At 35.6% G+C, this 21,801-nt stretch overlaps 2 protein-coding genes across 2 annotated transcripts in view; one reads left to right on the forward strand and one right to left on the reverse strand.

Annotated features, from left to right (window-relative positions):
* Nucleotides 1-12,641, reverse strand: part of LOC134230747 (uncharacterized) — a 32,695-nt gene extending 20,054 nt beyond the window's left edge. Inside the window, exons 1-2 of the mRNA XM_062712586.1 lie at nucleotides 12,537-12,641; nucleotides 4,078-4,289 (exon numbers count right to left, since the gene is read on the reverse strand). Coding sequence (XP_062568570.1) covers nucleotides 4,078-4,289; nucleotides 12,537-12,559 — 235 coding nt within the window. The 5' untranslated portion in view covers nucleotides 12,560-12,641. The remainder of the gene's footprint in view (nucleotides 1-4,077; nucleotides 4,290-12,536) is intronic.
* Nucleotides 12,642-12,878: 237 nt separating this feature from the next.
* Nucleotides 12,879-21,801, forward strand: part of LOC134230748 (uncharacterized) — a 23,054-nt gene continuing 14,131 nt past the window's right edge. Inside the window, exon 1 of the mRNA XM_062712587.1 lies at nucleotides 12,879-12,969. The gene's annotated coding sequence lies outside the window, so the exon portion shown is untranslated. The remainder of the gene's footprint in view (nucleotides 12,970-21,801) is intronic.

The following is a 21,801-nucleotide window of genomic DNA, read 5'->3' on the forward strand; positions in this document are numbered from 1 at the left end:
CGCGGCAAAATGTCAAACAAAATATGTTTCTGTAGTTCCAACACAATTTGCACTTAAAATGGCAATAATCTTATATGTCATAAGTGCATTTTTATGTTGAGTTTATACTGATTTTTTTTCTTTGAAAGCCATGGAGATATGAGAAATGATAGCATGTACATGTATCAACAACCCTGTAGGGTAGAACCTTCGCGAGCCCCACATGAATGTCGCCGAGATCCCGTTTCTTCTTCATCCAATGATTATATTAATCTCCCAACTAAATTTTATCAGGAAAGTTGCTTTTTAATTTCAAGCCCTATTTTTGGTTTTGTTTTTCGTTTTGGGCGACTTTGTCAATATAGCAGGCCTACCGGGCTTCCTTCTCTTACCATGTTGTTTTGTTTATGAAAACTATAAGCATGTGTGTATAGCCTGGAATGTGGAACCTCGAACAAGTTGCGATGTATATATTTATGTACCATAAATAATTATTAAATTTAATGAAATAATCAGAATTATTTACTTATTAAATTGTAATTTACTGAAAGTGTATACATTTATGAGTATGAAAAAAAATACCAAATCCTATCAGAAAATTTTAACAAGTCTGTTTTTGAAGAGATGCGCCATACTGTCGCTTTAATTGAAACTAGATACTGTGAGCAATGAGCTCATTACATGACACCCTCCACCTCCCATGTAACTATGATGGCAGAGTCCATGTTTTGCTATGGAAAACCCAAAATATGTCTCCCATCAAAATGTAAAAAAGGAGGTGCACAATGGCAATATGTAATAAAAATTATGTGAAAGTCTCATCAAATTTCATTCAGTGTATGAAAAGAGTTGCGGATAAGAGATGGGTACCCCAAAGCTTAACAAACGGACGTATAGATGGAAGCATGTACAGACAGACAAATGAACGGATGGACATCACAATAACTATGTACCCTCCAACTTTTCAAGCGGGGTTATAAAAATTAGCAGCAGTCATATTTGAAATTAGGCCAGTAATGTGCCATATATTTATGAACAAACGTAAAAATAGTGTTATGATCTTGAAAAAATCATGAACAAGAGGCCCATTGGCCACATCGCTCACATGAGCAACTAACTAGGTAAAAACAAAAATCAATTCAGGATTGACAAGATGTGTTTGTAAAACACTATGCGCCTGGCGGCAACAAAGTTTGAAAAAAGCAATTTTTAGCTTAATTAGTTAAGTATGCATACCAAATATGAAGTCTCTAACTTTCATGGTTCAAAAGTTATGGTGAAGATTCAAAAAAGCTATTTTTATAGTATGTAGGTCACAGTCAACATCACAAGGTCAATGACCTTGGTAACATTTGAGAGAACTTAATTCATGGAGTATGCATACCAAATATGAAGTCTCTATCTTTCATGGTTAAAAGTAATGGTGAAGGTTAAAATTTGCAGACAAAAAGCTATTTTTAGTATATAGGTCACAGTCAAGGTCACAAGGTTATTGGCCTTGGTGTCATTTGGAAGAGCTTAATTAGTGGAGAACACATACCAAATATGAAGTCTCTATCTTTCATTGTTCAAAAGTTATAGAGAAGGTTCAAGTTTGAAGACAAACACACAGACAGACAGGACAAAAACAATATACGCCCCAGATCTATGGATCCTAGCGCATAAAAAGTTTACATTATAAAAAAAGTGGTTTGGATGGGGGGGGGGATTTGAACAAACTCAAATCTTTTTTTTTGGTGCTTTTATTTTGATGTTCAATCATGGCTTTGTTGTTCTTGGCCCCATCAAACCCCCTGGGGTCATGCTTTGAACAAAATGATTGAATTTACACTACCAGAGGATGCTGACATATAGCTATGAACAATCATGGCTTTACCGTTCTTGAGAAGAAGATTTAAGAGATTTTTCCTTTGTATTCCCATGTTAAACTTTGATACCCCATTTGGGCCCACCCTACCCCCTGGGGGTCATGATTTGAACAAACTTGAATCTATGCTACCTGAGGATGCATCTATATGAGTTTCATCAATGAACCATGGCTTTGCTGTTCTTGAGAACATTTTTCTTATGTATTCCTGTTAAACTTTGATACCCCATTTTGGCCTCAGCCCACCCCTGGGGGTCTTGATCTGAACAAAAACTTTAATCTACACTATCTGAGGATGCTTCCATATGAGTTTCATCTTTCCTTGCCTAGTTGTTCTTGAGAAGAAGATTTTCAACGATTTTCCCTATGTATTCCTATGTTTCACTTTTACCCCCCATTGTGGCCCCATCCTAACCCTTGGGGTCATGATTTGAACAAACTTGAATCTTCACTACCTGAGGATGCTTCTACATGAGTTTCATCAACGATGCCAATGACAACAACAAAAGACAACAAACAAATTTTGATCAAAAAAGCTCACTTGAGCCATCGGCTCAGGTAAGCTAACAAGAGGCCCATGGGCCACATCGCTCACCTGAGAAGCTTTGACCATTCTGTTCTTTACCAGATTTCACCCTTGTTATACATAATGCATCCCCACCCTACCCCACTGATCATAATTTAGACATTTTGAAATCTACACTACCACATGATCCTTCCATGGGCACATATGTTTCAGCTTTTTGGCCCAGTGGTTCCCGAGAAGAAGATTTTCAAAGATTTTTCCTATATATTTCTATATAAAACTTTGATTCCCTATAATGGCCCCGCCCTTCCCCCGGGGGTCATGATTCCTACAATTTAGAATTTACACTACCCCAGAATGCTTCCACATAAGCTTCACTTTTTTGGCCCAGTGGTTCTTGAGAAGAAGATTTTCAAAGATTTTTCCTATATATTTCTATATAAAACTTTGATTCCCCATTGTGGCCCCACCCATCCCCCGGGGGTCATTATTTGAACAATTTAGAATCTACATTATACCAGGATGCTTCCACATAAGTTTCAGCTTTTCTGGCGCAGTGGTTCTTGAGAAGAAGATTTTCAGAGATTTTTCCTATATATTTCTATGTAAAAATTTGATACCCCATTGTGGCCCCGCCCTTTCCCTGGGGGTCATGATTTGAACAATTTAGAATCTACATTATACCAGGATGCTTCCACATAAGTTTCAGCTTTTCTGGCGCAGTGGTTCTTGAGAAGAAGATTTTCAAAGATTTTTCCTATATATTTCTATGTAAAAATTTGATACCCCATTGTGGCCCCGCCCTTTCCCTGGGGGTCATGATTTGAACAATTTAGAATCTACATTATACCAGGATGCTTCCACATAAGTTTCAGCTTTTCTGGCGCAGTGGTTCTTGAGAAGAAGATTTTCAAAGATTTTTCCTATATGATTCTATGTAAAACTTTGATTCCCCATTGTGGCCCCGCCCTTTCCCTGGGGGTCATGATTTGAACAATTTAGAATCTAACTATACCAACTTCCACATAAGTTTCAGCTTTTCTGGCCCAGTGGTTCTTGAGAAGAAGATTTTCAAAGATTTTTCCTACATATTTCTATGTAAAACTTTGATTCCCCATTGTGGCCCCGCCCTTCCCCTGGGGGTCATGATTTGAACAATTTAGAATCTACACTATACCAGGATGCTTCCATATAAGTTTCAGCTTTTCTGGCCCAGTGGTTCTTGAGAAGAAGATTTTCAAAGATTTTTCCTATATATTTCTATGTAAAACTTTGATTCCCCATTGTGGCCCCGCCCTTCCCCCGGGGGTCATGATTTGAACAATTTAGAATCTACACTACCCCAGGATGCTTCCACATAAGTTTCAGCTTTACTGGCCCAGTGGTTCTTGAGAAGAACCCTATTTTTGTCTTTTCTTGATTATCTCCCCTTGCGAGGGGATATGTCCCTTCATTTTAACAATTTAAATTCCCCTTTACCCAAGGATGCTCTGTAGCAAGTTTGGTCAAAATTGGCCCAGTGGTTCTTGAGAAGAAGTATGTGAAAATTACAGACGGACAGACAACAGACGGACGGACGACGGACAAAATGTGATCAGAAAAGCTCACTTGAGCCTTCGGCTCAGGTGAGCTAAAAAGGGAATGCATGAAATTATTTTTATTACACATATTTTAGGAACCATTTATATTCTACGGAATGGCCTACCTTTTTCAATAGATACAGATTTTCCACGTCTTCCTCTGCCACTGGAATGTCTGTAATCCGATTCTTTCAGTTCACAAGATGAGACTCTTGATTCTCTTCCAGCTACATCAACAAAACTGTTGCATCTCCCTTCAACTATGTCAGACTGACTGGTTTCAACGCCATAGACAAGATCAGCAGTTGAATAAGGCACTGTGTGGGTTGAGGAAGAACTGAATTGAAAAGTAAATTAGTGTCTACATTAACAGAACAAAAAGAACTCATATTCTTATTAACTTTTACAGTGCAGATAGCTCTAGTCTTTTTAAGAACATGTCTCTTTTGGGGAACAATAGACTCAAAAGACAAGAGGCCCACGGGCCTTATAGGTCACCTGAGTATTGTGTCACAACTTTCAAACAATTATATTTGGTTTGTGTTTTAAACCAGAGGCCATGAAATCCGCAATTCACAATTTTGAAAGAGGCACCATTGCTTATCATAATTATAGACTTAGCATGCTCTGTTTACTTAATACCCAAAGGTAGATCAGAGTAACAAAGAGAAAATGCACTTCCACTTTATAACCAGTTGTGCACATCATCCCAAAGGAACCACTGACCTTGGGGCCACATATTTCAAAATTTTGCAAATTTTATCATAAAATGGTTGATTAATACCAAAGAGCAGATTTAAAAGCATTAATTTATTTTCAGACTATGTACCCCCCCCCCACGACACCTCTCGCCCAGGGGGCATGAGATTAACCATTTTGCTAGATGCACCTTTCTTCGACATAAATATATATTAATTATTGGATCATTGGCATAAAACCCAGGAGCAAAGGAAAGATTTTCAAAGAATTAATGTATTTTCACTATATAATCAATAGAGCCCTGCCCTAACACCAGAACCTCTGACACAGAGGCCAAAAAATTCACAATTTTGGAAGAGGCACGTTTGCTTATCATAACACTTAGTTAGTTTATAAATACCCAGGAGCAGAGAAGAAGATTTTCAAAGAATTAATGCATTTTCACTATATGATCAATAGAGCCCTGCCCTAACACCAGAACCCCTGACCCTGGGGCCATAAAATTCACAATTTTGGAAGCGGCACTCTTGCTTATCATAACTATTTACTTACATAGTTTATTTAATACCCAGGAGCAGAGAAGAAGATTTTCAAACAATTAATGCATTTTCACTATATGATCAATAGAGCCCTGCCCTAACACCAGAACCCATGACCCCGGGGCCATAAAATTCACAATTTTGGAAGAAGCACACTTGCTCAACCATAATTATGTACTTTCATAGTTTATTTACTACCCTGGAGGAGAGAAGAAGGTTTTCAAAAAATTAATGCATTTTCACTAAATAATCAATAGGGCCCCGCCCTAACACCAGAACCCCTGACCCTGGGGCTACAAAATTCACACTTTTGGAAGAGGCATTCTTGCTCATCATAACTATGTACTTAGTTAGTTTATTTAAGGTAGGATTCTTCTCACATTTCTTGTATTTAAAAATTAATGAAATTTTCACAGAATCAAGAGGACAATATCACTAAGTGATGGTATCAGTGAGGTTAAATTTGACCGTTTAATATTAGAGGCAAGGTCAGGTCAAGGTTATTACCTTTTTCCTGGACATTAAGAATAAAAAATTACTGCATTAATTCAAAAGATTTAATGTATTTCTATATATAGGGCCTACATGATAATATTACCAAATTGACATGGATGATTTTAATAAAATGGATATTTGCCGCTACTTTTCTTAAATTTTTAGGATTTTTTAGTTAGTTTTATATGCTTCCTATATTTAACTTTTCCCAATTTTCACAAATAGTAAAGTTGTCACATAAAGGTACAAAATGATACAAAAACTAAAAGTTTTGATCCTAAGAGAGAAATAACACTTTAGGGATTTTTGGCTCAAATCTGTACTTAGATTTAATGCATTTAAAAGCCAACATAGTTCTAGTATGTGTAAAAAATCTTATTTATTTGATATATTTGAAACTTTAGTCCCTTATTATTAGTTTAACTTACATTTGAAAATTTCATCAAGTCTTTGATTGCGTAAAAATATTAAGTAATGTTCTATAATAATTTTGAGAGGCAGAAAAGAAGATATTTTCATACGCCACCATTCCGCCAAAAATATAGTCCCTGCTAGTTTTCAAACGCAGTTTACCATTTCTATTTAAAGTTGTATAATTGTGATGAGGAAAGAAAAATATGCTCTTTTAAATCTCTTACATATAAATATATAAGACATATCAACAATTGTACTTTGAATATTCCATCTAGTCAGAAACTTTACCTTAATACCCAGGATGCAGAGAAGAAGATTTTCAAAGAATAAATGCATTTTCACTATATAAACAATAGAGCCCCGCCCTAACACCAGAACCCCTGACCCTGGGGCCATAAAATTCACAATTTTGGAAGAGGCACTCTTGTTCATCATATACTATGTACTTAGTTAGTTTACTTAATACCCAGGAGCAGAGAAGAAGATTTTCAAAGAAATCATGCATTTTCACTATATAATCTATATAGCCCCGTCCTAGCACTAGAACCCCTGACCCTGGGGCCATGAATTTCAATTTTGGTAGAGGACTCAATGCTCATAAAAAACATTCATGCCAACAGTTTGCCTGCTTGATGTCCAGGAGGAAAGAAGAAGATTTTAAACGATTGCAATAATTTTAGTGGTATTGGCCCCACCCCTCAGGGGGGCGGGGACCATAAAATTCACAATTTTTGTTCCCCTTCACCCATAGATGCTGTATACCAAATTTGGTTGAAATTGGTTAAGTGGTTTAAGAGAAGAAGCTGAAAATGTTCAAATGTTAACACACGACGCACGACAGACGAAGACGGACGAAAATGGATAGCAATAGGTCACCTGAGTTACTCAGGTGACCTAAAAACTGAAAGAACTCTGAAAAACTAAAATCAGAGAAATATGTCTAAGAGTGTTGATTCTTTGATGCATCACTCATAATAGTTTGGTCTATGTAAGGCTTGAGGTTACAGTGGAAAAAGAAAGAACATGCTCCAAAAACTCCACAAGGTCATTTATCTGGAAAATGAATATCAAATTCAGCATCTGAAGAAACATTGGAAGTGAGCATCTCTTGATGCATCATCTTTTGCAAGTTTTTTTTTTTTTAATAGAACATATAATTTCTTAGAAATAATTCTACTCCAATAACTTAAATCTGGTCACTCATCTTCATATCATAGGTCAAATCCAGCATAAAAAAAATGTCCAGAAGACATCATCAATAAACTAGAGGTACTGTGAGCACTGACCTCACTAAACGACAGCCCCCCCCCCCCCCCATATGATTATAAAATACATGTTTTGCTCATATACTGTATGTAAACAACTCAGATGGGCAAAGGGAAGTAACTCTAAAATAAAAATAAGACAAAACAAGAGATGTTTGTAAAACACTTATGCCCCCCTCCCCCCAATTGGAATTTTTCCAAGTCCAAAAGGTTATCAATCTGTCAAAAATGGCGCAATAGTACCCAAAACAGAATTTGACCTAGATATTCATCTGATAAATCTGTATACTAAAATTAATTTCAGTATGTGCAACCTATGTGAAGAAAATGAATGGAAACTGCAAATAATTGGAATTTTTCTAAGTCCAAGGGGCATAACTCTGTCAAAAATGGCGCTATTGTACCCCAAACATAACTTGAACTAGATATTCATCTGATATATCTGCATAACAAATTTCATTTCAGTGTGTGCAACGGATGTGAAGAAAATGATCGAAAACTTAGTGGACCGACAGAATGACAGACAGCAGCAAAGCAATATGCCCTCCCTTCTTTGAAGATGGCATAAATATTAATATAATGGCAGTGTCAATATTTTGCCATGGGAAACCCAAAATATACTCACCGTCAATAGAAACGCAACACCCTAATTTTAGGGGTGAAAATTATATACGGGATATAACTATGTACCAAAAAAGTTAGGACATCTTTTACTTTGCCAAATCAGTTATTTAACGGTTGAATGATTTTCATTCCTGATTTTTAGCCCCCTGAACATGAACAGAAATAAAAAATTAGCATTTTTAATAAAATTATTGTCTATATTTTGGGTTTTCAAGGTTTTGTACCTGTTAATTATACGTCTTGTACTAAAAGTCAGGAAAAAATATCCTTCTTTCTCTTCCGGATGTGATGCCTGCATGTATTTCCTCAAAGTAACTGAAAGCACGCATTTTCATTGCTAATGTTGGAAATTTTCAAAATAAAGAAAAGGGAGAGTACAGATGCAAATATAACTACATAACGAACTCATGTGTTTCATTTGAAAAACAGGCATTTAAAAAAGGACAAGAATATTTATTTCGCTCAGATTGTGCATGGTAGAACGCTGCTCATGTTGTACAAAATTAATTGAATGGTCGGAAGGGGGGATGTTTTAAAAGTTATGTGTTACTTTCTAAGGTCTAAAAATAACATTTAAAGTTTAAATGAAGCATCATTGTTATGTAAATTTACTTTTTACATTCATGTATTCATTCTTAATCTTATCTTTAAACCTTATAAAGTAACACATAACTCTAAAACATCCCCCCTTCCGACCATTCAATTAAAACGTGCTAGTCCGCCATGTACAACATAAGCAGCCCGAATTCTACCATGCATTAAGTTTATCAATGTCTTAATCTGAGCGAAATAAATATTCTTGTCCTTTTTTAAATGCCTGTTTTTCAGATACTGAGGTCGAATTTTCTCTAACTTGGCGTAGTGTAGTAACCCTTGGACTTCCGGTCAAGGAACCGTCATTCATGCTTTTGAAACACATGAGCCCGAAAAGTCGTTATGTAGTGTATATTTGCATCTGTAGCTCTCCCTTTTCTTTATTTTGAAAATTTCCAACATTAGCAATGAAAATGCGTGCTTTCAGTTACTTTGAGGAAATACATGCAGGCATCACATCCGGAAGAGAAAGAAGGATATTTTTTCCTGACTTTTAGTACAAGACTTATAATTAACAGGTACAAAACCTTGAAAACCCAAAATATAGACAATAATTTTATTAAAAATGCTAATTTTTGATTTCTGTTCAGGGGGCTAAAAATCAACTTCCGGTAATGGAATGAAAATCATTCAACCGTTAAATAACTGATTTGGCAAAGTAAAAGATTTCCTAATTTTTTTGGTACATAGTTATATCCCGTATATAATTTTCACCCCTTAAATTAGGGTGTTGCGTTTCTATTGACGGTGAGTGTAGCTATGTGTCAGATCAAAAAGTAAAATAGGAGGTGCACAATGGCAATTTATGTAATAAAGATTCTGTGAAAGTTTCAACAAATTTCATTCAGTGGTATGAGAGGAGCTAGTTGCGAATAAGAGATGGGTACCCCAAAGCGTAGCAGATGGACGTACAGACAGATGGATGGACATGCCGATTACTATATACCCTCCTGCTTTTCAAGCGGGGGTATAATAAATATTGAATGCAAGGTTGATTCTATTATACAATTATTGACTTTTGATGAGGTCTAAACTCCTGACTATACGGACCTGGTCAGGTATTGGTTGACTGAGGCCGAAGGCTGAGGTTAACCAATACCTGACCAGGTCCATATAATAGTCACGAGTAGACTGAATTCAAAAATCAATAACCGTTTTATTAAATGATAAGGAATTTTACAACACTTTTGACATTTTTGTTCTTGTTTCCATCAAAAATAACATACAACTAGAGCAAAGCTTGTTGCAAAGCAAAGAGTAGGTCTTCCGTCCTGTTTGACCGGAAGTAAGTTTTATTTTTCAAAAAAAATGAGTAATGACGTACAAAAATGGTTTAAATCCTCCAAATCTATGATTGTTAATTATTGCAAAATAAAGCCATTTTTTACTACTTCCGGTTTCACTGGAATTAAATTTTATGCTTCCAGTGACATTTTTTACCCAAAAGCATGTCAAGAACGGCAAAAATATGCATTTTTTGACTACTTCCAGTTTGACCGGAAGTGCATAGCTGGACATATTTTGACGACCCCAATAGATTAAGCTTGACATTTTGAACAACTTTGCTTCTTTGCCGTATTACAAATTCTCAATACTTTTGGAGATATAAAGGAAAAACTTTTGGCCCCTCTCAGCCCTTAATTATAGGGCCAGCCCTTTATCATTGATTTCCATTGAAGGATAGTGACATTCTTTACAACTTTTGTTCTACATGTCTTTACAAAATATTAACATGTAAAAAGATATTGCAGAAAAGGTGTGAAAAATTTCTAAGTCCCCGATAGGACTTTTTTTGGACCATAGCGAGCCCTGACGTTCGGTGTTTCCGGAAAAAGCGAAATGGGAAAGGCATATCTACAGACATAGGTCTATCATACCTGAAAGTTTCATGTTTCTATCTCAACCCACCCATTTCTCAGAAAAATTCTGGACAACCCGATCCTTTAAAATTCAGTAATTCAGCAATATCTCAGGACCAGAAGTGACGTCATCAAAAAAGAAAAAAACACATAAGGTTCAAGTGATGATATATAAGTCCTGAAAGTTTCATGAAAATTCATCAAGCCGTTTACATTCACACCAACACATGCTTTAAAACACGCAATCTGATTGGTCGAAAAAACTGTAGGCAAATCTATGGTTGGTCAAGAAGGAAAACCTGAATAAACCCCATATGAGGTGAATTCACTCTGAGGTACATCTCAGGAAAAGGCATCTAGACCAATCAGAGAGCCTGCATGCCTAGAAACTTTAACCAGATTGTGCTATCTGGAAAATGTAGGTCAAGTCCAGTATCCAAAGCAAGTCAAGTAGGATGGACGGAAATGAACTTGTGCATGGTTAAATTAAACTTTCAATATGCATGGAGAACCCTGTACAACTGTGTATAAATACATATTTCTAAATTTAAACATAGGTATTCAGAGATTACAGAGCTCACCTCAACAAATGTTATCTTTAAGTATATAAGGCAAAGTCCCACAATTAACTAATACTGTACAGTATAAGTACAAATTTTAGCAATTTAATTTGTCCTTAAAAGTTGGGGTTTTTTTATTTTCGCGAGATGTAATTTTAGTGATTTTAAAAAGCTCACTAAAAGAAACTATTACAAATAAAGTGTGATGAATTTTTTGCAATATTTAATTTAATATGCTATCATAATCAATTTCAACTTTCTTTTTCCCAAACTTTACGGCTATAGCAGAATTATGAAGAAAATAGGGTATTTTCATGGCATTGAACTTGAAATCATATGAAAATATAATCCTGATACCTATACTAAATTTCATATCATTTTAAAGAAAAGGCCACGAACATACAAATTACTGTTACCTGAGAGACTGTAGGCAATCTGGATACACTTTCTTTGTCGAACATGAAAAAAAACCCGTATTCATGGCTGCATGGTTTTCTAAATTTTTCATTGAAAATGACAGTTTAAGATATGGTTTTACATTTTGTTTACCTACAAATAATGAAATTATGCCCAAAACACCTTATTTGACCAAGCTAAAGTTGTAAAGCATCATTAAAGGAATTAATTTCTCAAATTTGATAAATCTGTACTGGCATTAATACTAGAACTTGACCTTAAATTAAAAAGTAAATTTATGCAATTGTCCATTTGAAAACCCAAAACACAACTCTTCTAAACTATCCCTGGATTTTGTTGTTGATCGCCTAATATAACAGGCAGGGAAAAATCTTGGCCATACTGGGTCTCAACCCAGAGACCTCTCAATAACCGGATGGGCACTACATCACTGCATGAGCAAAGCTTTTAGGCCAATGTAGCCCATCATTATTCATATGTTCCCGTTATGTTCGTTTCTTATAGATTTATATTACAAGAAAAGTGAGTAATTCATGATAATCATTGTGCATGCATTTCAAAAACTATAAGCTAGGCTATTTTACTGTTTCTATCATTAAATGACACGATATAAAAGGGGAGAAAAATCAAAAGAGGCTCACCCACCTTTTCAGTCATATTTAATTAAACGTTCTGAATCAAGATTACTTCACTTCCTAGCAGTCTTAAAGGTGACTGCGGTAGTACAAGGGATATTTTCACAAAGCCTCTAAAATTGAAACGTTTTCTTGTTGCCATGGTTACTACTTATATTGTAAATATTATATTGTATGGGGTTAGTTCATATTTATTTGACTATTTTTTATTCGATGAATAAAAAAGACACTTGTTTTGTCCACATTTCTCACACAAGTGCAAATATTCATTTTTCCTTTATTCCTCTAAGGCCCATTATTATTTAGGCTATCTGTTTACTTATTTATTGTTGCCCCTCGACCTCGTTGTAGACCGACTTTAGCTACTAAGCTAGGCTAGTCCCCTGTTAGGAAAAATAAACCATATCAACAATGATTTGTACCATTTGTCATTCAAAGAATAAAAACAATTATTAGACATACAAAGACAAACAATGCACTTACATGAATTTAATCCTTAGCTGCATTTCGTAGCAGTTCCACAATAATATTGCATGGGTGGTCGTTCCTAGAGGTTTCGATCATGTGCATTTTGGACCCCAAGAGATTTTGATCCAAAACGAAGACAAGATAAGACCTTGTATAAGATTTTCTAGAAAACTTGTCTAATGAGAGCATATTCATTCCGATGCTAAGAAATAAAATAATTTAGCCACAGTGCTGTGAACATAAATCTGAGATGAATGTTAAGAAATAATTAAGGTACTGAAAGTACTGATAGTTGGGCTCTGGGGAGAAAAGAGAGATCCAAAATGGAACGACGCTGCTTTTTTTTTTTTTTTTTTTTCTATTTTCAGTTTATTCAGTGTATCCTATCTAGAATAATGAATCTCCAACTTGCGCTATAACTGTTGTACATCTATACATTGGCATTCAGGTAAGTATTTCACATTGGGGAGTCGAACTGGATGCAAATAATCCTAACTTTTTGTGACATAAAGGAATAATTAAAAATAAAAACACCAATCAATTCAAAAAACAGGCCAGACAGTGTTATATGAGGAGGAAGATGTCAAGATGGAAGGGATGAATACAATTATATTGTTTCCCACTTTCTCCACTTTTTTCTGAGAAAAGTTTTGATATTTAAAAAATTTTGGATGTAAATTTTACTTGGACAGCTTTTTAGTGAAATGGCCTTAGAGGCTTTTAAGTCAAATGAAAGTCAAGTGACACTCATTGAAATTTACATTCATTTTTCCTGTCATTTTCCCTAATTGTCTGTAACACTTCTGGCTTGTACTATATATTATCAAACAAGAGGCCCATGGGCCTTATAGGTCACCTGAGCATGTATTTCAACTAATCAGTAATATTCAGCAATAATCAGTAGTGCCCCTACCACACATGAACCCCTGACCCTTAGGCCTAGATCCACACATTGCACAATTTTTGAAAAGGCATCCTTGCTTTTCAAAAATATTTGATTAATACCAAGGAGCAGGTTTCAAACAATTCATTCATTTTCAGTATATAAGTACAGCCCCCACCCTCTATGGTACCCCGGACCCTGGGGCCTTGAAATTCACAATTCTGGAAGATTAGGGCCCTTGCTCATCATTTTTTTTTAATTTAAGTAATTGCAAGACATATACACCTCTCTCTCCCACTCTCATACCTGTTGGAAAAACAAACAAATACACACACATTTATAAACATCTAGTATACATACATAAGGATAGATACACTTCAATATACGTATAATATACATAAACATAAACTTACGCAATATGCAATGCATATTCAATCAGTAATTATATTAAGAGTTACTATTAGACACAATTTAAAAAGACATTTCCACTTGGACCATCTATTTTTGTAAAATATATTTCCTGAAAATTTTTCTTCTAAACAATAAAGTAATTGTTTAAATATTTTAAGATTTCATTAAAAACAATATTATTGTTTTTTCTTGATTGTTGAAATAAGTATTTGCTCATCATAACTATATAGGTAGTTCATCTGCTTAATACCTAGGAGCAGAGAAGAAAATTTTCAAAGATTTAATGTATTTTCACTATATAATCAATAGAGCCCCGCCCTAACAACAGAACCCCTGACCCTGGGGCCCTTGGACAATTTTGGTAGAGGCACTCATGCTCATCATAACTATGCACTTAGTTTATTTAATACCTAGGAGCAGAGAAGAAGATTTTCAAAGAATTCATGTATTTTTACTATATAACCAATAGAGCCCCACCCTATCACCAGAACCCCTGACCCTGGGGCCATAAAATTCACAATTTTGGTAGAAGCACTCTTGTTCATCATAACTATGCACTTAGTTAATTTATTTAATACCTAGGAGCAGAGAAGAAAATTTTCAAAGAATTCATGTATTTTCACTATATAATCAATAGAGCCCCGCCCTAACACCAGAACCCCTGACCCTGGGGCCATAATATTCACAATTTTGGTAGAGGCATTCTTGCTGATCATAACTATGCACTTCGTTAGTTTATTTAATACCTAGGAGCAGAGAAGAAGATTTTCAAAGAATTCATGTATTTTTACTATATAATCAATAGAGCCCCGCCCGAACACCAGAACCCCTGACCCTGGGGCCATAAAATTCACAATTTTGGTAGAGGCACTCTTGCTCATTATAACTATGTACTTAGTCTATTTAATACCCAGGAGCAGAGAAGAAGATTTTCAAAGAATTCATGTATTTTCACTATACAATTAATAGAGCCCTGCCCTTACACCAGAACCCCTGACCCTGGGGCTCTATTGATTATAAAATTCACAATTTTGGTAGAGGCACTCATGCTCATCATAACTATGCACTTAGTTAGTCTATTTAATACCCAGGAGCAGAGAAGAAGATTTTCAAAGAAATAATGCATTTTCACTATATACTTATTTAGCCCCGCCCTAGCACTAAAACCCCTGATCCCAGGGTCATGAATTTCAAAATTTTGGTAGAGGACTCAATGCTGATTACAATCATGCAAACAGTTTGACTGCTTGATGTCCAGGAGTAAAGAAGAAGATTTTTAAAGATTGCATTAATTTTAGTGGTTTTGGCCCCAACCCTCAGGCCCCAGGGGGGCAGGGATCATGAAATTCATAACTTTTGTTCCCCTTTACCCATAGATGCTTTTTGGCAAATTTGGTTGAAATTGGTTCAGTGGTTGCAGAGATGAAGCTGAAAATGTTCAAATGTTAACGCATAACGCACGACGCACAACGATGGACAAAAACAGATAGCAATAGGTCACCTGAGTTTACTCAGGTGACCTAATAACATATACAGCATATGTTATTGCCATATTATACTGTGACTTATTGAATCATTATCATTTACATAGTAATCAATATATGTATCCAATGTATTCCATTTAAGGAATAACTGTCTTATTTTTCGAATTCATGAAGTGATCAATGGATTGGCTTGTGTGATAATTTGCCGAAGGCGTTTATGCATAAAATTATCACACAAGCCAATCCATTGATCATCTTCATGAATTCGAAAAATCTGACAGTTATTCCTTATATTTACATGCTTTGATTCCGCCAATCCACGGGCTCCAAGCCTGCTTCTCTCTAGGTGTTGTCCCGCCTTGCACGTGGTTTTTTTGGAACCGCGCCAAAACATTCATGAGGAAATCAATTACATTTACAATTGGTAATTTTATCTCGGACAAAGACATTGGAAATGTAAATATTTAAAAATACATGTAATATTTATTCATTTACTGCACATTTTGTTATCATGGTAAATCAAGTGGTTAGAGCCTCTGCCCTAGAGTTGTGAAGTAAGGGGTTATCCTAACATCGCAGGTTCAATCTTATCCTGGCACTGTGAGATGTGGAGATATTTCCTTTTGATGAGACTATTTCTTAACAAGGTCCCATGTTAGAGTTACTGTAGGCTTTGGCACAAAAAAGATCCCTCACTGCTCATGTCAGTGTCAAGAATAGGTAAAAATTTGTAGCTCTCCACCGGCAAGTTGTGGCAACTTCTACAAGTTAAAAATTCTTGAGAGGGACATCAAATAACAAACACCCCCTTTCATAATCATACACACTTTCTGTTGTTGCTGTCAGGATGAATACAGGGAAATTCAGCATCTGTAAATGAAAAAAGGGAATTGGTTTGAATTTTTGTAATGTTATATGTAACCAGAAGTCTCTGATGAGACTGTAGCTCTAATGGTCTGTTAGAGCTATGTAACAAAGGAAAAGTAGCACTTGGATCTGAAACTTTGCAACAGGCAGCAATAAATAAAATTATGTATCTTAGTGTAGTCTAATTGTGTGCCAAATTTTATTGAAATCAGACCAAAATTTTAGGAGGAGTAGCATTTTAAAGGAATTTCTCAAAAATTTCTATTTTTAGTAACCATGGCAACACTGTTCATCGAAATCAAAAACTGATGCACTAGTTTATGTATTTTAGTGTATTCTACTTGTGTACCAAGTTATATTGAAATAAGACTAAAATTGTAGGAGGAGTAGCATTTTGAAAAATTGTTTACAGACAGACGGACAGCTAGACGGACGGATGACGGACACCTTTCCATTGCATAAGCTCTTCTGGTCTCTGACCAGTAGAGCTAAAAACAAACAAAGAAACGGACTAAGTGCTTCTCGATCGTTTTACATGCGAAAATATCTCTGGCTAAAGTAACATTAAAATGACGTAGCGATGCTGCTCCAGGTCAATGGACACATGCAAGTGTATGATTTCACCAGAACTTATCTGATAACCATAGAAATAAGAAATTTTGCATAACTGTTTTATTCGTTCTGTATAAAATGTTGACAAATTTTCATGAACTTATCTCTGTCCTTTATAGAGTTTCAGCAAATGTCTCAATAATTTCCGAACAGCCCTCGTATATTCTTATGTAAGTGGGGTCATGATTTGAATAAACTTGAATCTACAATACCTGAAGATGTTTCCCCATAAGTTTCATCTTTTCTGGCCCAGTGGTTCTGGAGAAGAAGTCAAAGCTGTAATAAGTTTACAGACAGACTGGAGCCTGCACCCCATGTTTTAATTCCCAAACATAACTTTTTACTACTATTGAGAATGTTCATAATAAGGCCAGTTGCCCTCCCCCCCCCCCCCCTCCTCCCACTTTTTGTTGCAGTAAGGTCAAATAAGGGTTATGTTGGGGTTTTTTTAGGGAAGAAAATATGGTACTGAAAGAAGTTGACCCCCTTTTATTTTTGCTTGACAGGTTTTTTTTCAGGTTAGTTGAAAATTTTTTCTCTGGCTGCACCCCCCACCCCACTTTCATAATCATAATTAACTTATGGTCACAATTTTATATGGTCATAACTTAAGTTAAGATAAGTTTAAGAAACAGGGACAAAAATGTTACCTGAAAAAATCTACAATCGAATTGGCATACATGTATTGTAGAGGACCCTGGAGATGGAGTTATGGTTCATTGGTTTTAATGTGCAGACTTTCTCTTCCATGATATTATATATTTACCTTTTAATTTTTCTGGGGTTTGTGCCCACATCATACAATGTAAATGAGATGTTTTTAAAACACTTATACCCCCTCCCCAGATAATTGGAATTTTTCTAAGTCCAAGGGGCATAACTCTGTCAAAAATTGCTCTATCATACCCAAAACAGAACTGGACCTAGATATTTTAATGATAAATCTGTATACAAAATTTTATTATGGTATGTGCAACCGAAGCCAAGAATGCCCTGTGACAAATTTGACAATGATTGGCCAAGAGGTTCTTGAGTTATGGCCCATATTTTAAAAAGTTTAAGCACATCGCACACCGCACAAATGACCATAGCATTAGATCTCTGAGCCTTTGGCTCGGAAGAGCTAAAAGCACAAAACCCAATAATAAATAGGACATCATGAACGCAGACACAGGGTCAACCAGAAGAGGCTGAAGCAAAGTGCTGAAGAAAACAGTACAAGTAAAAACATTCCCAACACTCAGTCAATGCCTACATATTTAATTCTAAGGAAGACAGACCAAAGTCTCACAGCAATGGACAAATATTATCTATTAGTTGTCATGTTAGGACAGAATTCCTATAAATTTATAATAATGCTGCTAAACAATGGTGCTAAGAGATTTCCAACAAGTAAGATGTATAGGTCTACTCAATGTAGTGGAGTTGATGTTCAACAAGAGGCCCAAGGGCCTTGAATCGCTCTTCTGATAAATTGTACAATCTATCACTTCTGTTTGAAGCCTCTAACCCTAAGTATCCTAAGACCCAAGTTGCATCAACTGACGAAGTTTGATGATTCTTAGCCAGCTAAGACTGAAGATATTTTAATAAAGCTATAAAAAAACCGTAAGTAGGTCACAGTGACCTACTTTAAAATTGAAGTTGTCTGAGGACTCAAGATGCATTAATAGACAAAGATTCAACATTCTAAGCCAATAAGTATTTGAGATATTTAAAAGTAGGTCATGGTGACCTACTTTTTTGTCTACACTCTCCGAAAACCCAAGATGCATCAAAAAACTAACAAAATTTGCTGATTCTAAGCCAATAAGTACACAAGATACTTAAATATAGCCATAAACTGTCACAGGTAGGTCACTGTGACCTAATTTTGAGTAGACGATTTTCAAAAACCCAAGATACATCAACTGACAAAGTTTGATGATTATAAGCCAATAAGTACTTTTTCTCCGAAAATCAAAGATGCCCCAACTGACAAAGTTAAACAATTCTAGGTCAATCAGTACTCTGGATATGAAAATATAGCCATTAAATGTCAAAAGTAGGTCAAGGTGATGTAATTTTTGGTTTGCGTTCCCCGAAAACCCAAGATACATCAACTGACAAAGTTTGATGATTCTAAGCCAATAAGTACCTGAGATATTCAAAAGTAGGTCACCGTGACCTACTTTTTGTCGACATTCTCTGAAAACCCAAGACATCAACTGACAAAGTTTATGATTCTAAACCAATAAGTACTTGAGATACTTAAATATAGCCATAAAATGTCAAAAGTAGGTCACCTTGACCTACCTTTTTTGACTACATTCTTGGAAAACCCAAGACATCAACTGACAAAGTTTAATTTTTCTAAGCCAATAAGTAATAGAGATACTTAAATATAGCCATAAAATGTCAGAAGTAGGTCACGATGACCTATTTTTTAGTAGACGGTTTTTGAAAATCCAAGATACATCAACTGACAAAGTTTGATTATTCTAAGCCAATAAGTACCTGAAATATTCAAAAGTTGGTCACCATCAACATTCTCTGAAAACCCAAGATGCATCAACTGACAAAGTTTGATGATTCTAAACCAATAAGTACTTGAGATACTTAAATATAGCCACAAAATGTCAGAAGAAGGTCACCATGACCTACTTCTGAACATCATTCTCCGAAAACCCAAGATGCATCAACTGAAAAAGTTTGAAGTTTCTAAGCCAACCAGAAATACTTGAATAAAGCCATAAAATGTCAAAATTAGGTCACAGTGACCTACTTTTTGGTCAACATTCTCTGAAAACCCAAAATGCATCAACTGACAAAGTTTGATGATTCTAAACCAGTAAGTACCTGAGGTACTTAAATGTAGCCATAAAAATGTTGAAAGTACATGTAGGTCAGGATGACCTACATTTAGATCAACTTTGTTCAAAGCCTGACCCCCCGGGGTCATGATTTGAACAAACTTGAATTTACACTACCTGAGGATGCTTCCATATAAATATTATTATTCATGCCTTTGCTGTTCGTGAGAAGAAGATTTTTAAAGAATTTATATATTTCTATGTTAAACTTTGACCAGCTGTTGTGGCCCCACCCTTACCCTGGGGGTCATGATTTGAACAAAACTGAATCTACTTCCCTATAAGTTTTATCTTTCCTGGCATAGTGGTTCTTGAGAAGAAGATTTTTAATACATAACACCAAATTTTCACTATTTCTGAATTGTCTCCCCTTGAAAAAGGGCGTGACCCTTCATTTGAACAAGCTTGAATCCCCTTCACCCAAGGACACATTGTCCAAGTTTGGTTGAAATTTGCCCAGTGAGTTCTTGAGAAGAAGATGAAATTGTGAAAAGTTTACGACAACGACGACGACAGAAAATGGACAAATTTTGATCAGAAATGCTCACTTGAGCCTTCGGCTCAGGTGAGCTATAAAGTATGTCACAGTGACCTACTTTTTCATAAATATGTTTTCAGGTCTCAAGATGCATCAACTTACAAGATTTGATGATTCTAAACACCCTCAGTGTCGGAAATAATGGGATTAAATGTTTTAGAAAGGATTAGTCATAAAATTCAAAAAGTAAGTCATGGTGACCTACTTTTAATTTGACGTTGTTCAAGGACCCAAGATGCATCAGCTGACAAAGTTTGATGATCTTTGACCTTATAGTGTCAAAACATGCCTTCAAACCAATTTGAAAACAAACACCCCCAAAATTTAACAAGAGGCCCATGGGCCACATTGCTCACCTGAGCAAATTAGCTAGGTTAAAAGCACAAATCAGAAGGGAGGAGGGGACTTGAATTTTAATACTACTTGAGATTGCCTTCATATTAATATAGCATATGACTTTGCTGTTATTGATAAAAAGATTTTTTTAAACATTTTCTTCCTATATATAACTTTATAATAATTTGAATTTGATTCCCCATTGTTTCCCTCCCTACCCAAAAGGGCCATGATTTGAATAAATTTAAATCTTCAATACATGAGGATGCTTAAATGTCAATAGATGGTTTTCCGTTGAGCTAATTTAAGCAAGAGTTATTCCCCATGGCCGCTATGTTGTAGGGCAACTCTCCCAGATTCCTTCATTATTCAACCAAGTTCAATTTGTTATACTGATTACTGAGGTAAAAGCTAACACTATTTTTCTTACGGAAAAAGTTTTTTTAAAGCCTCTATTAATTCATAAATTTGAGATTGTAAATATTTCCACCCACATATTTCTGGCATGCATGTTTAATATTGGTTGCTCAAAGAGGAAAATTTACTGCTTTGCCCTACAAGAAAGCAGCTAAAGGGAAATAACTCCTAGGCAAACTTTGTCAAAGGAAAACCATCTATATGACTATACATAGCTTTTCTGTTCTTGGGATTTTTTTTCCTTTATTTTTCTATGTATAACTTTGATCCACCATTGTGGATTGTGGTCCCACCTTATCCTTGGGGGTTATGATTTGAACAAATTTAATTCTACCCTACCCGAAAATGCTTCCATATAAATACTAGTATTACTAATCATGGCATTGCTATTCTTGAGAAGATTTTTTTATGTATTTTAATGTAAAACTTGCATCCCTATTGTGGTCCACCCTAACCCTGGGGGGTTATGATTTAAACAAACTAGAATCTACACTACCTGAGGATGATTCCACATAAATGTCACTAATCATGGCTTTGAAGTACATGTACTTGAGAAGACGATTTTAAAAGATTTCCCTATCTAGTCCAATGTAGAACTTTGATCAGCCTTTCTGTCCCCCTTCCCTATCCCAGGGGTCATGATTTGAACAAACTTGAATCTACACTACCTGAAGAAGATTTCACATGAGTTTCATCTTTCCTGGCCAAGTGGTTCTTGAGAAGAAGATTTTTAAAGATTTTCCCTATATACTTCTATGTAAAAGTTTGATCAGCCATTCTGCCCCCCCCCCCCTTCCCTTCCCCTGGGGGTCATGATTTGAAAAAAACTTGACTCTACACTACCTGAAGATGCTTCCACATGACTTTCATCTTTCCTGGC

This window comes from Saccostrea cucullata, unplaced genomic scaffold (assembly GCF_032062105.1).
Source record: "Saccostrea cucullata isolate Sc308-1 unplaced genomic scaffold, CSIRO_AGI_Scuc_v1 ctg520, whole genome shotgun sequence".
Classification (NCBI taxonomy): Eukaryota; Metazoa; Mollusca; class Bivalvia; order Ostreida; family Ostreidae; genus Saccostrea; species Saccostrea cuccullata.